Source organism: Scomber japonicus, chromosome 5, assembly GCF_027409825.1.
Source record: "Scomber japonicus isolate fScoJap1 chromosome 5, fScoJap1.pri, whole genome shotgun sequence".
In the NCBI taxonomy this organism is placed as follows: domain Eukaryota; kingdom Metazoa; phylum Chordata; class Actinopteri; order Scombriformes; family Scombridae; genus Scomber; species Scomber japonicus.
The window spans coordinates 13748788-13771081 of NC_070582.1; the positions used below are offsets into that span (position 1 = coordinate 13748788).

The following is a 22294-nucleotide window of genomic DNA, read 5'->3' on the forward strand; positions in this document are numbered from 1 at the left end:
TTGAATCTCTGCACATACACTCTACCTCTAACTCTTTCACAGAAAATGACCTTTGCTAATTGACCTCTGCAATAACATAATCTCTGTGGAATGTAGTTGGTGACATGGTGAACAATACGCTATTACTTTCAGTTTTAACAAGTATGAGTCATGCATTTGAGTTCAGTACAAGAACTTCTAGTTTTTAATACATTTAGATAATTTTGTGCGTCAACAACTTGCTTCATGTTATCAGTTAGTGCCCCTGGGTATGTTTTAAGTATTGTCAGCAAGTACTGCAGCTGGGCTTCCAATATTGAATCACTAATGATGCACACATCTTGGGTTCTTGATATGCTTTTAGTGCACGATCATGCTACTCAAGCCCCCCTTCATATTATAAAATATCAGATTTACAAGCCTCAGTTATTGTGCCATTTAACATCCACATATGAAAAGTTAATTATACTGATGTTTTTACCCGAGTCATGATAGTTCAGGTTTTGCTCTGCTGTCAAACAAACTGCAGGTCATGGATCTGATGTCACCTATGGGAAACTTTAATATTGGTAGGCTATATATATAATCATAACGCAATTCCAGCAGTTTTTTTTCACATGTAATATCTTCAGAGACTGCAGAATTTTCTAGTTAATTCTAGTCTGTTGTTTTATTCATATTATTGTTTTATTCATTATCCATCTATATACAAACTCAATTTAACCAGAATAACATTTATGTTTGGGAAATATTTAGAGAATATTGCCTTATGTATGTGGAATTTACAACAGAAAAAGATTCAGTGTGTAACAAAAAGCTTTATTATTGCATTTTAAGTAAAATGATTCCCATGCAATTTGTTTAGATTGATAGTCTTCAGTGATGGCACCCATTTGGGTCTACTAACCTTGTACCCACTTGCTTCTGTTGCTTTGGTGCAAATAAGGAAAAATGGATCTATGCAAATTGCATGCTTGAAGATTGTTATACTAATTCTCTTTATTTTGAGATGCTAAGTCATTATTTTGAGAAAGTATCTCATTTTGAGATAGTTTCTCTTTATTTTGAGATACTAAGTCATTATTCTGAGATATTAAGTCATTATTTTGAGACAATATCACATTATTTTGAGTTACAAAGTAATTATTTTGAGACAGAAATGGGCTTCCACATATCATAACACTTGGGTAAAGAGTTTGTCATCACATTTCTAAGTATCTGCGTGGTGCTCTATTTGTGCATATCTAAATCCCGTAGGCGGGTCGGGACACATTTTTACTATTGAGTTGTATCTCCGCCCACCCGGGAAAATAACGGCGTACTCTGGTGAATATAAGAAGATGATCCTCTGCCACAGTTAACGGTGGGGAGAAATATCTCGGCCAATCAACAAACTCCATTTAAGGGGCCAACTGATATACAACCAATCGCAGAGCACATGATGATCACGTGATCATTGTTTTTCTCTTGACTGACGTCAGGCCATTCGGGACATCAAGTGTCAGGTCGGACCGTAAGTACCGCTATACGTCCTTATATTTCATGTTAACATTAACGTAGAGAGACGACTTAATGAAATTATTTAAAGCTTCCTGGTTTTTATGAATCGAAGACAAAAACAGACCGGTACGGCTTATTATGTTTTGTGTGTTTATATAAATGTTAGCAAGTTAGCTAGCTGCGGTAGTCGGTGTATGCGCTGCTAGCTGATGTTGAAATATGTTTTTCTGAGAAGAAGTTTGTTTTCCTCTCTGTTAGGATCAGTAACGATACATGTTTCATTGTGGAGAAAAGTTAGCCATACGTATTCATGCATGTGTCATTTCATCATTTTCTTTTTGTCTTTCTTTTAAACATCAACTTTTTGTTTTTCATCACTAGGTTAATGAAAACGGAGAGCATAGACCTCATGTTCCTGTGGTCGGAATAAACCAATAAGAATGAGTCATAGATGGGCTCCAAATGCATTGGTGAAAGTAGGCAGAGCATTTCCTTTGTGGCAAACTCATGCTCGCAAGTCCGTAGCATTACCACTTCACCTGTCCGGTACCTCTCACTGCAGGGTTCATGTACAACAACCTCACTGCTACAAGTTTGGCTATCTCAGCTGGAAGCACATCCACCACACCAGGAGCAGTAGTCGTAAGGGATGGATCTGTAGAGCGAACCAACATAGACACAAACTTGGACTTCACACCAGCACCCTGTATTTGAACACTTCAGCCTCACGTTGGTCTGCTGGTCTAAGCCAACAAATGTCACGAGTCAGGAACACCCTGGACACAGTTTCTAAAGCTGTGAGTGGGTCACATACTGAACTTCTTTCCAAAATTGCTAGACTTAAACCTAACGCTATCAAGGCTACAAATAAGGTTGAGACGAGTGTTGAATCAACACTAAAAGCTGAGGAGATCACACCTACTCCTGTTTCCACTACTGCTGCCTCTCCTTCTGCATCTACTACACCCAAACCGGTAATAAACTCATCCTCTGCCAGTCCCCCTATTCCACCGCCTGCTGCTACATTTGATCCAAGTGCTACTACCTCCACAAATTCTGCCCAAGCAACCATCACTGACACAGCTTTGGCTGTGCAAGAAATTAAGCAGAAAAGGCTGAGGCGTGTTGCTCCTGCAATCAAAACTTGTAGTGTCAGGAAGCCAGAGGAGCTTAAACCATCATCAAGTGATACAGAGAGCAAGAGCACGTCTTCCAAACAAACCGCAGCACTTTTCCATCCAAGCACTTTTTCAGTCAACCTGGATGAAACTTACAACTACCTGGCTCATCACATCAATTCATACTTTAGCAGCAGTACGAAGACTCAGGACAAGAAAGTGGACAATGTTGACGTTTCGTCTGCATCCTCTCAGGGTCAACAAACTAGTGACCTCGTGCCACTGTCTGATAAACCAAACTCTGCTGCTTCAGTTGCCCCAGCTCCCATTAAAAAGGGTTTAGGACATTACCTGTCCAACTCAGCTCCCACTGTGCAGGCCTTTCTAGGGAGCTACATCGCCCCCCTGGTCCCTAAGTTCAGGACAGGAGAGTCCAAGAGTGCTACTGTGGAGGAGAAGAAGCTTGAGGATGAACCAGTAAAACAGGTTGAAGCCACAATCAGTAAGGAGCAGAAGGCGGCTGAAGAGAAAGCCAAGAAGCTTCTACTCCAAAGGGAAAAGGTAAGTCTACAAAAATGCATTATTTAATTTGGGAATTTGCCATATGTTGGAAGAACAGAATCACATTATGAACATATTTTAGTAAACAGCAAAAAAATGATCCAACCATTACTTTACAGTTAAAGAGTCTATTCGGGACTTTGTTTTTGTTGATGCCAACCTTGTTTGATATGATCTCAGTCTGTGTTGGAGCAAAACACGATGCCCACATCAGATCGTTCAGAGTATCTGGTATGTTTTGGCAGGATGCCCACTGTCCCACATATTGACCAGCAGAGCTCTTGCTACTCAATATGTCTAATGGTAGTAGTGTAAAGTGCTGACATGCTGCCTGAGTTCTGGGAATCCATTTTCAAAAATAACTCCCTTATGAAGTTCGAGGTCCACAGAAGTTGCGTGCTGTATGCAGCCGTTTATGTTGGATATGTAAACACGCCCCACATCCAGTTTATGACAGGGCTGGATAGGGATATGATAGGGCTGGCAAACTAATGATATGTAAATACAAAGATAGCAGAAATATAGACATTATTTACGTCTATAGGTCAGACAAGACTTTTATATCAAGCACTGTTGGTAATATTTTGTATATATGTATAATAAGTGAATTGGAGTTTGCATGCTACAGTATATTTAAGCTGAATTTCAGAACATTTACTAATTTGTTATTACAACCCAATTTATTTTTTGATGGTGGTTAAATAAATGCATGGATTGCAGTAACGAATCTGTCTATTAGCAATAGCTGTCACTGAAATATTATCTACACACATTTGTCTTTCCAAAAAGTATTTGACATTTTGCAAATAAAACTATCTTTGTTTGACTACAACTTTAAGTGAATCCCTGTGTTTTAGTTTAGTGCTTTATTAGAAACATTACTTACTACTTCTAGCGGACATTTATAAATGTTTTTCACAGATTACTGAATGAACTGAACCCGAATTTTGAGGGGAACACAGAAAGTAATGACAATAATGAAATGGCAATATTCAAAACTTTTTGTGTGATATTCTTTATGATAAATGATTCATAGGGGCCCATACACACTTTAGACCTAACTAGGTTGCACATTGTTGGTGTTTTTGTCCGTCAGATCATTGCCAGGGTTAGTGTGGACAATCGAACTCGGGCTTTGGTGCAGGCTCTTCACAGGGCATCAGATGTAAGGGTCTATATCAGCAGGGTGGAAGACCTCAGCTACCACCTCCTGGAGTTTCCAGAGACCCGGGGTGTTGCAGTCAAGGTGAGTAATCTGAACAGGCGAGCACTTTTTTTTTTTCCTTTATTATTTTTTTATTTCCCCCAGAATTCTAACACATTGAGGCTTTGTCAGCAGAGTGTCTGACATTGTACAGTATCAGCATATTTTTATATTCATATATTATCATGTTATATCTGGCATGAATTGTTGAACAGTTGTACCATGTAAATATGTAGATAATGGACTTCTGCTTGTGTTTGGGGAATTTCCCATGCCAGGCAAAATGTCAGTTTGTCAGCTGTGACAACAGGTTCTGTGCTGCTCTCTGTTTAATGTCAGAGCTCGGCATCACATGCAGACTGCATAGCATGTATTCATGTCAGAGTGTTACCTGTGAAGGCGTCAGGTCCCCATTTAGTACTAACCTATTTCCAACCAAGGCCACTCTTATAATTGTAAGGAAGGTGACTGTTCGCATAACTTCTCCTCAGTTCAATCACTCAGTTTACACTCTTACAGTTTCATATATTTCATTAATGTGTCACATCTGTCTGTTGTCTATATTGATTTGTCTTCCTCTTTTTAAATATCATGTTGTCATAACCAAAGTTTTTTAAAGGTGTATTCAGACTGAAAACACCTCAGTGCTGCGATCATACAAATACTCTCTCCCCATTCATTTTAATGACAAAGAGTGCATTCATTTGCCAAAGTAAAAGTAAAAATTAAATTATCATCTACAAAATGGCAAGATTTGCTAGTAGCCAGCCAGCTTGAATGAAACAGTGAGCAAGAACCTCTCATTCAGGAATCATTGATTGATTGTGTCCTGCATGCTGAAAGACAACAAGCAGCAGACTAGTCGGGATGCAGTATCACTGACAGTGACGACAAATACAGTGATAGAGTGGCAAGACAACAACATGAGAAATGTATTATTTTCAGACTGAGAAATGCCAGTATTACAGTGTGCAAACAAATCTGCCTCCATCTGTGTTTCTCATTTTCTATTTATGACCACCACTATATGTTTATGTGTTCCTCAGGAGAGGGTTATCCCTTGCCTACTACGCCTGAAACAGGCCAATGACCCGGGCTTGAGGGCAGCAGTTAGAGAAAGCCTCGCTCTGGTGGGCTACCAAAAACCAGTTAAAGGCCGGGGCATACGGATCTTGTCTATAGATGGAGGAGGGTTAAGGTACAGCTCTGAGTTTTTTTCTTTATTGTAAGGTGTGATTCACTGATATTAAAAACAACAGCATTTACTTCAGCCAAGACCACATGAATCCTCTATTACCACTTTCATCAGTTACAAAGATAATGCTTTGTATTCTATTAGCCTTTGTTATTAAAGATTTAATCAGTCTTGTAGCTAGTTTATATGCTTTGCTTTGCTTGTCATCTTATCAAACTGTGGCTCTTTGTGTTTGTGCTTGACTTTGTACTTTCAGGGGACTTCTTGCCCTCCAGACATTACGCAAGCTGGAAGCTCTGACCGGCAAACCCATTTACAAGCTATTTGATTATATTTGTGGTGTCAGCACAGGTGTGTTGTCTTCCTGCCCTATTTTTGGATGTGTATGCGTGCATGTGGATTACCAGAGCTGCCTGGACTGGCAGCAGTGATCACACACTGACCCATTTGTTGCTCTGCTGTTGTTCTGACCTCAATATTTCTACCAACACTGCTCTAATGTCAACCCTGCTGATATGCAGTCAAGCTAGCCCAGAATAATTTAAAATGGTCCAGATTCTTAAATAATTCAGAAAATGATATTACTGATATGGATTTGATTATACCTCAGGAATTGGAAGGTTGACGCTTTGAATAATTTTTTCAGTATGCAAAATCACCACAAGGGGGTACTGTGGACTATGTACAACCTGTCCTCTCCATATGCCGCTTTGATGTTTACATTTCACAGCAGATTGAGAAACTGCATTTTATTTGCACAGCACATAGCATTTAATCACCACCAGAAGTTACTTTGTCCCCGACTCATATCAACTCTCTCACTCTTAATTCTCCACCAGTTGGAGATACTTCATTTTCAGATTTAATGAAAGTTGTCAAGCTTATATTGAATGATGTTCACAAATTTAAAAACCCATCTGGGCCACATCTGGCCCTTTCGATTGCCCACACACACTGTTGTGCCTTGTTAATCCAGTCAGGAATCATTAATCATGAAGAGAACAGTTGTTATAATGTTGAGAAGTCTTTGACTGTAGTGTAATAACCATGTGAATCACACACACTTCCTATGGATGAATCAGCCAAGGATAATTATACTCTTAACAGATAATCCCTCAGGCAATTAGCAACCCATCAACTCTGTCGCTACGTGTTAGAGCACAGCCAGCCTTGAGAGTAACAGAACAGCTAGCTGTGTTAAATGTTTGTTTCTGTGTTACCAACTTGGATGACCTCATTTTCTTTCCCGAGGGAGACTGAAACTCTTATACTGGTACATCCTGCTCTCAAAAGTATGTTTGTGTATAAATAGTAAAGCACCCTGTCGAAGACCCTGTGCCCAAAAGCATAGCTGAAATACACAAGATTCTTCCAGTTAGTCAGCTTAGTGTTGCCAAGTTGTTTTTTCACATTTGTATAATGGTTTATCAGTACATCTTAGGTCCCTCAACCCTTTTTAAATGTTAATATTGTTTTTTTTTTCTCTAGGTGCTATCCTAGCATTCATGCTGGGCATATTCCAAATCCCACTGGATGAGTGTGATGATCTTTACCGGAAGTTGGGCTCCGATGTTTTCAAGCAGAACGTGGTTGTCGGCACTGTGAAGATGGGCTGGAGCCATGCTTTCTATGACAGTGAAGCCTGGGAGAACATCCTCAAGTCAGTTCCACTGTTATTGTTAGTGGCAGAGGGGGCATGTGCCGAGATCAGCTGGAATCATGTTAAATGCCAGAATGGGGACATGGTAGAACAGTTCAATAGCCATAATGTCTTAATTTGTGATACTGGCAGCCATTCTTACATTATTGTCACTACAGTATGAAAGTAGGAACAATAATTGTGGATAATGGATTAGGAAGTCTATTAAAGTTCATATTTTTGTTTGATTTCAAATATGATGGATGACCTAGCTAAAGCATATTTCATGTTTCACATAATATATAGTAGTAAGATCATTTACATAACATGAGTGGAAAGCAGTTTCGACTGACAAGAAAATTAGGAAAAACACTACTGCATGCTCAGGTTTACATAATTTATCATAAATGGGTTTCAGGTTGTAATAACTGATATGCAGTGTAGCTTTCATGAAAAAAACTGTAAGAAGTCATACTATTCAAAATTCACAAAATAAAATATCACATCATCCTATCTTCCTCTCCACAGAGAGAAAATGGGCTCACATCTCCTGGTGGAGACTGTGAGAAACCCTGAATGCCCCAAGGTGAGTATTAAAAGACTGACTCACTCTTCCTGCTTGTTCTTATCCAGCGCTGACCACTGAGCCTTCACCCAACCCCGCTTACTGTTATATTACTCAGGAAGCTCCCATTTCTGTCTCAGTCTTACATACCGCTGCATGACCAGTGGAAGAAAAAATGCACTCTAAAGCCAGATAAGACTGTGTGGATCAAAAAGTATAATAATTGTATATGCCAGCAGACTCACCTGAGCCTCGGGAGCAGACATTATATTAAATTGATCTGTCAGAACATTGTTCCAGATATTATGCTACTGAATTTGATTCTTCAGACTGAATTTGAGTTTGTAGGTGATACTATACTTGGCACCCGCACAACTTATTGACTGCATATTCTGTTCATGGTTTTATTTAAATGTTGACTTTTACAACCAGCCTATTTAGTTAGGTTGTAAAGTGCTGCCTCATACTGGCTGACGGTCAAGCTGTATGTCATTTCCTCTACCTGTAGGTGGCAGCAGTCAGCACCATTGTGAACAGGGGCACCCCTTTAAAGGCGTATGTGTTCAGGAACTACAACCTGCTGCCCGGGGTGCGCCCTCACTACCTGGGGGGCTGCCAGCATCAGCTCTGGCAGGCCATCCGTGCCAGCTCAGCAGCCCCTGGGTACTTCCAGGAGTTCACCTTGGGAAATGATCTCCACCAGGTCAGTCCCATTCACAACAGTAGCAGAGAAGGGTGTCACGAGCCATGACAAACCTTAATCATTGATTCATTTATCTTTAAAATATCTCTTGTCAGTATTTTTTACTGTGGAGGTTAAATTGTTTTGAGGCATGACAGTGGATTTACATTCCTCGTTTAGATTTTAAGCCTTTAGCTGATGCTTTTATGAAGGATGATTGTTATGAGCGCAACTGTTACATAAGCGTTAACTCCCAGGTCACCACCGTTGTAGACAAAGAGGACGTGTCAGAGTTACAGAGGATATTTAATACTCAATGTTGTCTTTGACGCTTCATTGGCAGATGTCAGAGCTAATGGGTCGGGGGGTTTTTTAAACAAAAATTGGTACATTAGTAAAGCTCAAACCAAGACATGTCTTCCATTACAATTCATACACACATTTTGGGGTCAGTGTAACAACCCATCTGGTGGCAAAAGTCTCATTTTTTTGCTTGTAACATCATTGAACATCAAAGTGAAGATGCAATGTTTTTCCAAACTTCATATTTGAATTCCTCATTTCAAGAGTGATCCAACAAATGTAGCTCCATCAGTCCTTGCCAAATCCATTGTTTTGTGCCATTTTAAATGTAATTTTCTTTTTAAATCGATGGATATTGACGTTCAGCACACTTTTGAAACTCAACACTATAGTTCAGATGCAGTATTGATGTCACCAAATCTTGGACATGAGCTGTATATCTGATGATATCAAACCTGCTCAGTAGGTAGTCAAGTTTCTTAACTAGTTGTGTGTATATTTACAGTACAGGTCTTGTTGGGCTAACCTCGAGTCAAAGGTGATGTCACTTGTTGACCTGTAACTCTTGAACCACCTCATCTATCAGCAAACTATTTATTGTGTCATCACGAGCCCAGTTAAAGTTTGGTCAGTTTCAGTCAATTAACTTACTAATTTCAATTAGCTAAACATAATATTTCTCCTCAAAAGCTCTTCCATTCTACACCCTGTAATCATTTCTATTCAATTTGACTAATCTGAATGGTTTGGCTATGATGTGTAAATGAAGTTTGTGGCAGAGAGGTGGAAGCATTAGGCAATATAGCTCTGCCAGTTATTATAATCATAATTTGTGAGTGCACAGACAAGACCTCAGGGGTATCTGTGTGCACTGTGTGATGCTTAAAGACTTTTTCATTTCAGCTACAATAGCTGCTTGATAGTTTATGTTTACTGTTTCTGTGAAGGTTTATTTTATACCCAGGCTCTCTTCCAGCATCATCCATCTACACATTCACACTGTATATTTACACACCGAGTGACAACGTAACTGCATTCCCCTGCTGCAGTAATGCAGCTTATTGTTGGTTCAGCTGGTTTTAAATTCTTTATAGTCAATGTTGACAGCAGAGAGTCTCAAGGATTTTGAAAAGCCTAATGAGAAAAATCCTCTGCAAAGCAAGCAGGAGGGAGGAACTCCATTTCCTTCCTGTCGGTGTTTATTTCTAATCAATTTCATTCTGACAGGGGAATGATTGGTAAAGTTGCAGTGAGACATACTTAAATCCATCTCCATTAAACAGGTATGCATTAGCCATCAGTAACATATCAAACCTCCAGTCCCCTCCACCATTTTACAGATCAATATGTATGGCTACACTTTGCCTTTACCTTTTAAATAAGAGCTTAGTCAGAGAGCATGTAATTATGTTTTACTCCTGTTTCAGTATTTGGTTAATGTAGTCTGTTTTTGACTGTTTTCATGTCAAGATGTCGATATCTCCTTCAATTGACATTCAAACCACACATGTAATGTACAGATTCTGACAAAACTCACCATACTCGCAGCATGGCACACATAAGCACGTGAATGAGCATGTGCTTACATCAAAGGCAATATCCTCAGTCGGCACGCTCCCACACTCTTAATTGGTAGCTGTGTTTGTTGTGTAGGTGAATGAGGAAGTGTAGGGGGAGAGAATGAAAGAGACTGGTTGATGAAAAACCCACCTGTGGTAGGAGATTTCCCCAGCCTGCCGTATTCCAGGTCTCACTCTACTGCGAGAAGCATAAATTATCCCGATGAAGTGCTTCCCTAATCACACGCAACTGTTTGACTGCTACGTCTGCCTCGTTAGAACGAAAAGACAATCTAATTATGGAACCGCTACTCCAAACTGTTAGTTAGCTGACAGCAGGAAACCTCATACTGTGAGAATATGAGATGCCATCAGTAGTTTATATATTGAACACATTTGACGCAAAATCAGCATTCATGACCTTGTAAGAAGTATTTTTTTGCCATACTCTCTCATCTTCTTTTCAGGATAATAAATCTTAAGGGAATATTTTCAGGATGTGTTTTGGGACCTTGACGTATTTACTCAGTTGTTCCTCTTTTTATCCCCATTATCTTTGGGATTGTTTTTGCCTGTATTCATCATAACTGAAGATAAACTAGCTTTAGTTTTGCTTTATTTTAAGCTTCATTCACTCAATTCAATTCCCAATGACAGACATGTGAACATCAGAACAGTAATATCAGGCTTTTCATAGTAGCACAAAAGTGGCAAGGAGGCAGAAGAGAGAAGCTTGTTTGTGCTTTGTGAAACAAAATGTCTCTGTGTTTTATGACAGGAGCTCCCTTCATAACTTCTGCAACTTCTGCCTCTGTTGGCTGCAGCTCAAAAACATTAATCATCTGGATTTTATGAATTAAAATCTTACAATCTTATTAAAGCCAAGGAAAACATTTAATTTAATGTTATGAAAGCTTACAGAATCAACACTTTTGTCTTAATGAGTAAATTTAGTCTATAAAAGATGAATTATAAAGTTATGCTCATAATAAAATAAGCTGATATTAGGTTTATCTTCAGTTTTTTGATGACAAAGAAAACAATAATTTGCTAATACAAATTTAAACTATTGTTTAAAAATACCTGTGATATGTTTTTTTTTAAACATACGTCGACTGTGCAGTTTTCCATTTTATTATCCAGTTTCACACGCTTTTCAGCCACTTTTATTGTCCATGTGAATGTCCAGCCACCTCCAGAATGCCACCCAGCCTGATGACATTATTTACTGGCTACTTGCGCCACTAAAACCAAGATGTCGTCTGTGTGATGTCGTCAGGATTCCCTAGAGAGAGAGCCTGCTCACTGTTTTCCACAAACGCCCACAGAGTTTTCCAGTTAATTCAAGCCCCAAACAATCACTCTTTTGTACAATGAGTGCAAGAGAGATGCCACACCATGTGCTAAACAAATGCTGGAATTTTCAAGCAGCGTTTCCAGAAAGTTATGATTGTTTGTAGATGTTTCTCATATTCTGCAGGCTGGAATAGAAATCTTGTGGTGCCAGAACTCACACTGGTTACTTGGGGAAATTGTAACTTGAAATAAGACCTTTTGAAGCTGAGCAGCCATGGCATTATCAAAGCCTCACACTTGCTACCAGAGCCATGGAGAGGATGTTTTAGTGAGAGAGAACAAGGTGAAAAGAGCCAAAAAATAGAGGAGATGAAGGGAGGGAGGACATGCATGTTCCACATTAAAGCTTTCTCAGTTATCTCTGCGCTAAAGAACACAGAAGTAGACGACTTCAGACATTTCACAATGGCTGCCAGAGCATGCGTGGAATGGCGAAGAGGGCCCAATTTTTTCCGCCTAGTTGCCATGGTGTCTCCTGAGGTGATGGGGAGGAATGGGAGCATGTTTTGTGCCCACCTCTGCCAGCATTTGATGAGAGGCTTGGGATTACTGGGCCACCAACCCCAGTACGAGCTCCTGAGAGCCTCAACATGGCACCATGCTCAGCAGAGAGACTTCACACAGCCAGAAACGGAGTAGGTCACATCAGCAATCCCATCCTTTTTGTCACTAATGAAAGAAAGAGAGAGAGTGAGTCATTAAAACATGGCAGCTTTGGGTCAGACTGTTTGAATTATGTGAGAAGTAGCAGAGGCTATCCAGTAATTCAGTGCCTTTTCAAAAATGGAGCTCAAGAAAGTGTAACCTTTTGGATCAGCTTTTTCCTTTTTTTTTCTCTCACTTTTTTCTTTTTCTTCATAAAGGCCACTATAGTTGAAGTTATTGGTCATAAATTACACACTCAGCACCACAGTGCCACTCAGATGAAGCACAGAGGAGAGAGGTGGTGGATTCAAGGAGGGGACAAGAAAGGATAAGTCTGATCTTTTAGCTACTTCCTCATCCCAACTAGCTCCTCCTGTGTTAAACCCTGAGAGCTCAGCCTGGAGGCTGTTGGAGGATGGAGCTCAGACTTTTGAGCCCTGAGGCAGACATCTTCCTCACCCCAGACAGACGCAGGATCTTTGTCCCTTGAGTCTAAATGCGCACACACAGAGATTCTCTCATTGTCACATTACTTCTACTTCCTCTACTGAACGCTCTTTTTGTTCTGTTGTACACATATGTTTTCACATAGGCACACACTTGATTGCACTGGCACACTTGTTTGGGGATTAGGCCTGTCCACTGATTACATTGACTGACTGCTGTGTGAAAACCTTCTCGACTTTTCCACTGTCTCTAACTCCCTTGTCTTCTCACAGCACTGCCTAACTGACTGCACAGCACATTGCAGTGAATCCAGATGAGATTTCATGGAATAAGTCACAGCTTTAAGCCATGCATTACAATGTATTGATATGCAAGTCTTTGTTCAGTCACATCTCCTTTGCACAGCAGGGAAATTAGCTGTAAATTGCCCAACACATGATTGACAGCTAAATTATGCTTCAGAATATGAAGTCGTCAAATATACATAAAGCCTCAAGGGAATATGGACCAAGCAAATATGAGAAAAGGGGTTCTGTGCCCATTTATATCATTGCAAAAATTGTCACAGTTTAATCTCAGTGGTTACAGTCAGCAGGGATGATTGATTTTTGCAATACTGGTTGTACATGTGTGGTCATGTATTCACTGGAATGTGTGGGAAAAAGGTAATTGTGCACAGTAGATCTCAATTGCTCTCTCTGCCTGAGGCAAAGTTGGCACTCACACAGATGTGTCCATCCTCCATTGACAGCCCGGGAAGATGACTTGAACTCCAATGTGACCTCTGGGGCCTATAAAGCAAAAAAGCAAAGAGGAGAACTGAGCAACGTAATCACATAATATGGCGTGAAGACCTCTGACTTGACCTAGCCAGCATTTAGCAATGGCACTCACCACAGTAACATTTTTGTCATTCCCATCCTTGCTAATGACGGTGGTGGCTTTTATGTGGTTTAGACGCTATCTAGGCAATTGATTGAATTCAGTGAGCAAGTTTATTTATCTGATATGTAAACATCATGGATTGATTTTGCAAAATATTCAGAGTATACAAGAGAGTGCACAAGTTTTTATAGCAGCCTAATTATTTACTTTTTCAATTGATTGACCATCTAGGGAAAACAGTCTGGTTATTGTGACAGGCATAGTCAGATGTCCATGACTTATGTAATGTTTCCTAATTAGTCTTTTGGGGGCAGGGAGCCTCATTGGCAGAGCCACATAATAAATCATGAGAGAGCTCAGTGCCCCTCAGTCCAGCCTTGTCAAAGAAGCCAAAGAAAGAATTGTAGTGACTACAGCTGCTCATTGGAGCTGTGATGTGACTGCTACACCAGATGTACGTCGAAGGCTCACATCATTTAGATTTAAGCAAGCACCCTGCTCTCTTATGTGTTGTGGCTGCTCATAATGACCCTTTCACAAGACAGCATTGAAGCTTACCCGTGGGTTAGAGAAGCAGAGAGATACAGAGGCACACAGGATGAAGTTTTCTGTCCCAGCTAATGGGAGCCGACATACACTGGGGCGTGAAATGACTTTTACTGATCCTGACGATAGCACCTCTTTCCTATTCAAATCAGCACTCCCCCTCTAAGACAGCTTAAACTGGCACAATGAAGATAAGCTTCTAAAAGTTAATGACAGCCGAGACATTTCAAACAGCAATGCAAGGGACTTATAAATTGTGCATGTCTTCTTTTTGTTTATTTATTGTGGCTCATATCATCTGAATAGTTTCATTTGGGAATACGCTGTAAGAACAAATTCTTTTAAAAGCCAGATTTCACTTTAATTGGCCGTCTGAAGATGTGAAACATGCTTCCAAAGGTGTAGGAAGCCTAATTAGTTGCAAATTTGCTTTATTCAAGCTACAGGAAAATGAAGAGCTGATTTCAGAACCAGCCATTAGTCCCTAAAGGGCAAAAACAAGGCCAGAGGAGCTACGATCCTCTCGAGTATCAACAAACACGCCCCACCGGAATCAAGGGTCGTTGTCAGAGGAAATCATTAAGCCATTCAGGAAGGCAGAATTCGAACTTGCTATTATAAAACTCTAAACTCTCTCTTTTTAAACATCCATCAGATGGTCACAGCTGACAGGATTGCACCCTTTAAGGACATTTATCTGTTGCCACATGGCACTTTTTCACAGTGACGTTGGGACATTGTAAGTACGAGCAGCATTACAGCTCTAAATCCTTATAAATGGAAATGACCTTTGCCTCGCATCATGCTGTGTTTGACAGACAGTCTGAGTTTGGCCATTTTGTGTGCAAAGCTCATTTGCAGTTTGTCCTAAGTAGATCATTGTTTCAAACAATATGCCCTGGCCTCAAGAAAGTCTTGTTTGAGAATGTGGACGTGGGCCAAGTGTAGATGTGTGACCCCAAAAGTGGCTTTAAAGTGACACCGCCAGCATCTGCCAACCTGCCCTCACTGTAGGTTGAGCCTGGTACAGTACCTTTAAGGAGACTTGTTTGTTCCTGACAGCTGTGGAAGAAGCTGACAGATGCAACTCTTCTTCTAAATAATTGCTTCTTCGAAAAGTTATGAGCAACACCACACAAAGAAAACCCACCAGCCTTTCAGTGGCAACACAAAGCTTTTTCACTGCCAGAAACAAACTTTGCTTTTAAAGGTCTCGACTATGTTCACTAGCTCTGAATTGCTCAAGCAGGTGCGCTGAAATGGAGACAAGTTATAGCATTCAACTCCAAGCTCACAAGAGCATTGTGCAGTTGGCTTCTAATGTTACGTGCCTTGGCTCTGAGTGCAAGGACGGCCACTGTGCCTGTGAAACTCGCCCCCAGCTATCGGCACAAAGAACCCATAACTGGACCCATACTGCCATAATTGCCACTGAGTTCAGAAAATGGACTCACTCACAGTTGTGTGAGTGATAACAAAACTGCTTAGTTGTTTTGTTTCCAGCTGGGTTCATCTGGTGCTCACTGCAGCCCAAGTCCCTCTAAGTCTCCATTAGGACCAACTCCAATCCGGGCACTTTCTCCCTTTTCTGTGATTAATTTTTTGGTCTGCCAGACACCCCTCCTGATGCATAATGGCACATTTTGGACAAACGGCTACCTCAGCAGTTCCTCCGTGCTATGTGGCAGAGAAAAACCCTCTTTGTGTGACTTCCATCTTGGCTAGTGAGATGGATGCTCCCTGAGACTTTGGCTCGGATAGGAAATTCCCAGTTAATAAGTAACTATAAGGTTTTAAATGATTCATATTGTACAATGTCAGATGATTTCTTTGAGATCACAGGCTTCTATCCGGCATTGTGACTCAGTGGGATTAGAGATATTTGCCTTTGGTATTTTTTTTTTCCCATTTTTAGCCACATTGGAAGAATTGCTCTTTGGTTGTTGTTGTCAGTCCAACACTTTGAAATTTTGAACAAATACTTATGGTCCCCAAAGGATGAATCCTAATGACTTTGGTGATAACCTGAGTCCCTCTTGTGCCACAATGAGGTTGACATTTTTGTTATTTAGTAAAATGGCTCGACAACTATTTAATGGATTCACATTTGATTCAGATATTGATGATGCCCAGAGGATAAATCCCAACAACTTTGGTGATTGTCTGAATTTTCCTCTAGCATAATTAGTAAGTTAAAGTTTTCAACTATTCAGTGAAACACATATGTCAACACCTAGTAGATAGTTATATCTATCTTATCTGTCTGTTTATCTGTCTCTGTGTGTATCTTAACTTGTCCTCTATAATACTTTGGTTTATGATCAAATGCCTACAGAATGTATGATGTACCCGTCAGCCTTTACTTTACTGTACTTTGTGTCTAGTGCTCATTAGTCAGTGTTTGCATGCTCACAAACAAAACAGTGAAATATGGTAAACACGGTAAACATTATGCTTGCAAAACATAAGCATATTAGTTTCACTGTTTACATGCTGTGAGCATAGTGGCATGCTGATGGTAGCATTTAGCTACTGCCTCAGAGCTGCAAGTGTGTCTGCAGACTGTTAGTCTTGTTAAACTATTATCTAATGCTGATTTATTTCATTCCATTTCACAATGTTACTGATAGTTTTGAAAAAGGGGTGACTGTATTAAAAGCAGCAACAAGTCATTCACAAAGCACCTGCAATCATTGGAGCTATTGGTTGCTGCACTTTACCCTAACTACTGCTACTTTTTCTTTCCTAAGATAGATGATTGATGAATTTCTCAGTCCACCTCCCCAGATGATAAGCAGACCTTTGCTTTGGAAAGCAGCCCTCATATTCCCCATCACACTGTGTGCTCTCACAGATTTGTACAGAATTGATGTTAGACTGTGACACTGCTGGAGTGTGCTGGAAAGATAGGATGTTCCCACCCCCTTCCCCCCTGAGGCTCAGTGTGTATGAATCCATATGACATGTACCCACATTATTATATGCATTGACTCTAAGCAGGCATGAGCTTTCGATCAAACGTGCACATACACCACAGTCACATAAACAGGCGTTCTTCCCCCTAGTGTGTCCCAAGACACTTGGGGCCCTGAGGCTCCCACCCCCCAGCCTGGCCTCTTTAATGAGGACTGGCCCCTGTGTGTTTGATCCTGCTGCCAGCCGCAGCCCCGCAGCCCCTCAGCCTCATGCCTATTCAACAATCCCCACAGCCTCTCCAGTTACTCCCCCATTGCCTTGGGTACACTATGGATCCAAAGGAAAGCACTCCTGGGTAGTTTTTTTGATATCAAAGCCAGTGTGACTGAAACTGTGAGGAAAGAGAGAAAAGGAGGAAAAAAACAACAATTTAGCTTTGTGCTCTGTAGACTTACAGGCAGCTCTGGAACTTTTTTTTGTTTCGTCAGATGTTCTTCAAAAATGTCATGTATTGACTGTCCATGAAAGGTTCCAGGGTTTCAAATGCCAATTAATTGGTTTCGCTGACTGTGTTCTTGGCAGAAAACAAGACTGAAAGCCTGTAAATGGCCTGAATAACATGACACTTCTTCTGTTTTGTGCATAGGATGGAGGTCTGCTGATTAACAACCCCACAGCGCTGGCTATCCATGAGTGTAAGTGTTTGTGGCCCAACACACCTCTGGAGTGTGTGGTCTCACTCGGTACGGGCCGCTACGAAACTCCCGGCAAGAACAGCACCACCTACACGAGCCTCAAAACCAAACTCACCAATGTCATCAGCAGTGCTACAGACACTGAGGGTAAGTGACGGTCATTGCAGTCTCTTAAAGGTAACTTGTGTGATTTAGAGATGAATCTTCATTGTTTTGCTCAATTTTTATGAGAAAGAACAGGAAATGAGGGTTGAGAAAAGATGGGGAATGAAATGCAATAAAGGTCCTCTGTCAAACCAGGAATGTTGTAGCATCTTAACCCCTAAACCATGCGGGTGACCCAGGCACTTGATTTTACGCAGTGTGCTTTTTTTTTTTAAAGATTGTTTTTGGCATAGACGCCTTTATTTGACAGTAGCAAGACAGGAAATTACGGGAGAGTCAGGGGGGTGTGACATGCAGAAAGGTTCGCCTGCCAGGACTCGAACCGGGGTCCGCTGTGTATATGTCATGCTTGCTGAACCACTCGACCACCTGCGCGCCCCAAACAAATCTAAATATTATTTTATGTGTCAAAGACAGTCCTAGAAATCATGACGTTACCTGTGAAGCACAGACCAGCTGCATCAACAAAGAAAAGCAAAAGTTGATAGTCACCAGTATGACATACACATACAGGTTAGGGATGGATGGATAACTGATGACCAGCTGGACTTGTTTGCAGTGTTGATTTAGGTCTATTCCTGAAGACTAAATTGTTACTTACTGTAATGAAAATGCTCTAAGAGTTGGATGTATTGTGCTCCCTGTTTATTTCCGAGTAAAGGAATTGGGTTTTGATGTCAACCGTAAGGAAAATACTGCACTGCAGGTTGACTTTGGTGTGGATAAATCCCATTGTGGCAGTCTGTCGTGGCATCCTCTTCCATCTTCTTATCACCTCTGGACATTGGGCACCTCTGCTGTGCCTAATTTTGGCTCAGTCCCCTCCTTGTTGCTGCAGTTGTGGTGCAGCGTGTGACCTAGATGCTACTCTGCACTTGTTCCTCCTGTATTTGGGATTAAACTCCCCTCAGCTCTTCAGTAGGCTTTGTTATTTAGAAAACCGCAGATTAGCAAGAGTCTTTATCACAGATTTTCTCTTTTTCAAAAGCTTCCCTCCTGTCCCAGCGTTCACAAACCTCCTACTTTGTCGTAGGTGTATTAATAGAGCTCCATTTGTTGCTGTGGACAGAAGGTCTCATCTAAGGGGGGTTTAACTGTAGATACATCAAAACTTGTTATGGACATGGCTTGTTACTCACTTACAAATGTACTCAGTCGTGTTTTGTAGGCTGCAGATTAAATTTCCCTTTCGGTCATTGTGAGACCAGTTCTACATCTACCAACCTGTGCCACCTTAAGAAAGGAAAGCAACAGCAGAGGTTTGGACTTTGCAAATGTAGATATGTCACAGTAGCCACCTACAGGCAAGGAAAGTAAAAGCTGTTGTAATACTGTAATACTACAGTTTACAGGTTTACATCTTGTGTTGTTGCTTTAAAGAGCTGCGCGTGGAACACACTACTATTTGATGTTATTACTACTGAACAACCAGTGAAACACGTTATAGGTTCTCTGTAGTGGATAGCATTGGGCAACAACCTGTCATGTAAATCAAAACCTGTGTTACTGAAAATGATTGTCTGAAAATGATCGTCTTTATATTGGACTTTAACCATCTGTACAATTTACAACTAATAATTAAAATAATCACAATTCTGAACCAGCCTCATTCATGTTAATTAAAGTATGTCAATAATGTATTTTGTCCCTGGGTCTGATATAAGTGATGCAGACTTCTCTGTATTTGAATGAATGAAATACAATCATTCTGTAGTCTTAATATTTACTTGGCAATACTGATCAAGAAAAGGAAAAAGAATTGGGAAGGGTAATTTATCTGGTCAAGTGTGTAAATTGATTTTTTCCCCCCTAGAAACTATCTAGTAAAGATCCTGGACTCAAATCTGTGATGTGATCATTTTGTACAGCTGCAGACAATGAATGAAAGACTGTTTGATTATTTTTTAATTACATCCCAAAACGCACATGGTTATGCATTTTTAACATTTAGTGTTCTGCTGCTAGGTCTGGCAGCTGATAGGAGCAGAAACACGCAGTCTGTGATTGAACACAGTAAATGCTGAAAACAGCATGAATTATTGTACAATAGGGGAACATATTTAACCTCTAGAATTAAACACCCGTGTTATCTATTCAATGATTTATCTTATCTTAGGATTTTTGTAGCTTTACTTATCTTTCTTTAACTCATTAGTGTATAACTTTTCAAACTGTGTTGTTTTAATACAGTACTTTGACTGGTTATTAAAATAAATTAAATACAAGTATCTTAAACTCCAGCCAACCTTCAGATAAATAACTTTTTGGAGGGATTTTACTTCACGGTGTCAGAGGCAGCTATTGTTTTAATAAAATCCATGTTTGGACTGAACTGCTGAACTGCTGAACTGCTGTGGGAACGCCGGCTGTGTGGGAAATTTGTCATCACCTTTTTGGATCCTTAGGGCATATTTACCCTGTTATTGTGACCCACTGCCTGTTTGTATGCATTTGTATTTTGTTGATTTTAAATGTCTCAGACAGACAAGGCAGATCACTTCACTTGGTATTACCTCACACTTTCAGCCCCAAGCAGTAACACATGTAGTCCTGTCATAATGCTGACAGACAGCTTTGGCATTCCCCACTCCTAACACAATATTTGAATGTTTATATATATTGGGGCAATTACTAAGTTAATTGTGTGTTTATTATTATTTTTGTTCAGTACATAAAATGTCATGTTTGTTTCATGTGTGGTCTCACTTTCACCTCCCTTCCTTTCTCCCACGCCTTTCCCCTCCAGAGGTTCACGCCATGCTCGACGCCTTTCTCCCTCCTGATGCTTATTTTCGCTTCAACCCCCACATGAGTGAAGACATTTCCATGGACGAGAACCGGCAGGAGAAGCTCAACCTGCTGCAGACTGAGGGCATGCGCTACCTGGATAGGAACGAGGAGAAACTGAATAAGGTCGCTCGCATCCTCACCCGAGAGAAAAGCTCCGTCCAGAGGATGGCAGAGTGGGTCAAGCTCAAGGCTGACATGTATAACGGTGTGTCCTTTTACTCCTCCAAACTCTAGATCCAACACAAACCACCTTTACCTCACATGGACACTCCTGTTATTCTAAATTGTCAAGAATATCATGCTACCATGATTGGTGTGTCAATAGTTGATTATTAGATCTGTAGCTCTGAAGAGCATTGTGTAAATGTACAGGTAGGTAATGCTTCCAACATGCCAAGTACTATCATCCTCCTCATTCAGACATTTTGTAGTCATTTTGGTGTCAATGTGTTAAGTTTTTGGCAGTGGAAATGCATTGTGGTTGGTAGCAGTTGATTCAACACTGTTGCATTCAAAGATGTGTCATGATGTGCTAAACACTGTTAGCTTTCCTAGCAAATGTATCTTATACTCCTAAAGGAATAGAACGTCTGAAAGCAGGTGGAAGAAGGAAGTGAAAAAGCATGTATAAATAAAATGTTGAACTGTTACTTTTAAAAAGCAGAATACTGTATAAGTTCGACAGTAGCCAGTAACGATTTCTCAAGACTCAAGTGAGCACTTTTTAAAGATATGTTATAGCAACCAGTAGGCAACATCTCATAAACCTGTATTTTCATTAGTAGATGGGATCTGTGTCATTATCAAAATGTAGTATTTGTTAAGCTAAGCTGCCAACATGTAACACTATAAAATAATGTAAAAAAAAAAAAGACAAAAAAATCTTTCTATTTTTTTAAAGGTTTGAGTACCTGATGCAAGTGACATTGCTTAGTTGTAATCACTACAATTTGCACATTTAGCAGTGCAGCCACTGATCAACTGTGTAATACAGAAGTCAGTACATTAAAGCCCACTTGCACTGTTACAGAATGGTATACGTTGTATGTAAATGCATGATATATTTAAGATTTCACACAAAGACAAAGTCCAGATCTAATGGAAAACTATGAAGAAGTTTAAATTTCAAAGATTTACTCCAATATTTCATTCTAATATACATATAATAATAAATTCAAATGATTAAATATGTAAAGCAGATATATATATATCTATAAATACAATTTAACTAGTATCCAAATGCAAAGTTACATTTCTTTTTCATAAGGATGTAACTTTCATATTTTAGCCTCAAAGTATTTTATTTTCATTTGTATCAAAAGCCCTTTTTTAAATCATTGTGTGCTTGATTGTTTGGTTTTATGGACTCCCTATAGGCTATGCACATTTTCTGCTGGGTCTTCAGTGTGACCTCTTTCCCTTTGATGCTTCTCAAAAAACCTCTTTCCCCCTTTTACCTTGAAGTGCTGTGTTTCACTCCCCGCTCTGCTATACTATGTCTGTTGAAATCATGCGGGTTTTTAGTTAAATTACTAGTTTAAAAC

General features: G+C 40.1%; 1 protein-coding gene across 1 annotated transcript; it reads left to right on the plus strand.

Annotated features, from left to right (window-relative positions):
• Positions 1–1485: 1485 nt before the first annotated feature.
• LOC128358435 (calcium-independent phospholipase A2-gamma-like) lies at positions 1486–21647 on the plus strand. The gene is made up of 10 exons (XM_053318710.1): positions 1486–1605; positions 1861–3158; positions 4255–4404; positions 5409–5560; positions 5814–5908; positions 7046–7217; positions 7725–7782; positions 8270–8464; positions 17747–17942; positions 20707–21647. The coding sequence occupies exons 2-10, from the start codon at positions 1920–1922 to the stop codon at positions 20982–20984; spliced, it is 2535 nt and encodes an 844-aa protein (XP_053174685.1). The 5' UTR covers positions 1486–1605; positions 1861–1919; the 3' UTR covers positions 20985–21647.
• The last annotated feature ends 647 nt before the right edge of the window (positions 21648–22294 follow it).

Bases quoted from the DNA above. Each gene is read 5' to 3' on its own strand.
- LOC128358435 (XM_053318710.1), top strand. From the start codon at position 1,920: ATGAGTCATAGATGGGCTCCAAATGCATTGGTGAAAGTAGGCAGAGCA. The intron at 7,783-8,269 runs GTGAGTATTAAA...CTCTACCTGTAG, and splicing joins GAAACCCTGAATGCCCCAAG to GTGGCAGCAGTCAGCACCAT. The intron at 8,465-17,746 runs GTCAGTCCCATT...TTTTGTGCATAG, and splicing joins TGGGAAATGATCTCCACCAG to GATGGAGGTCTGCTGATTAA.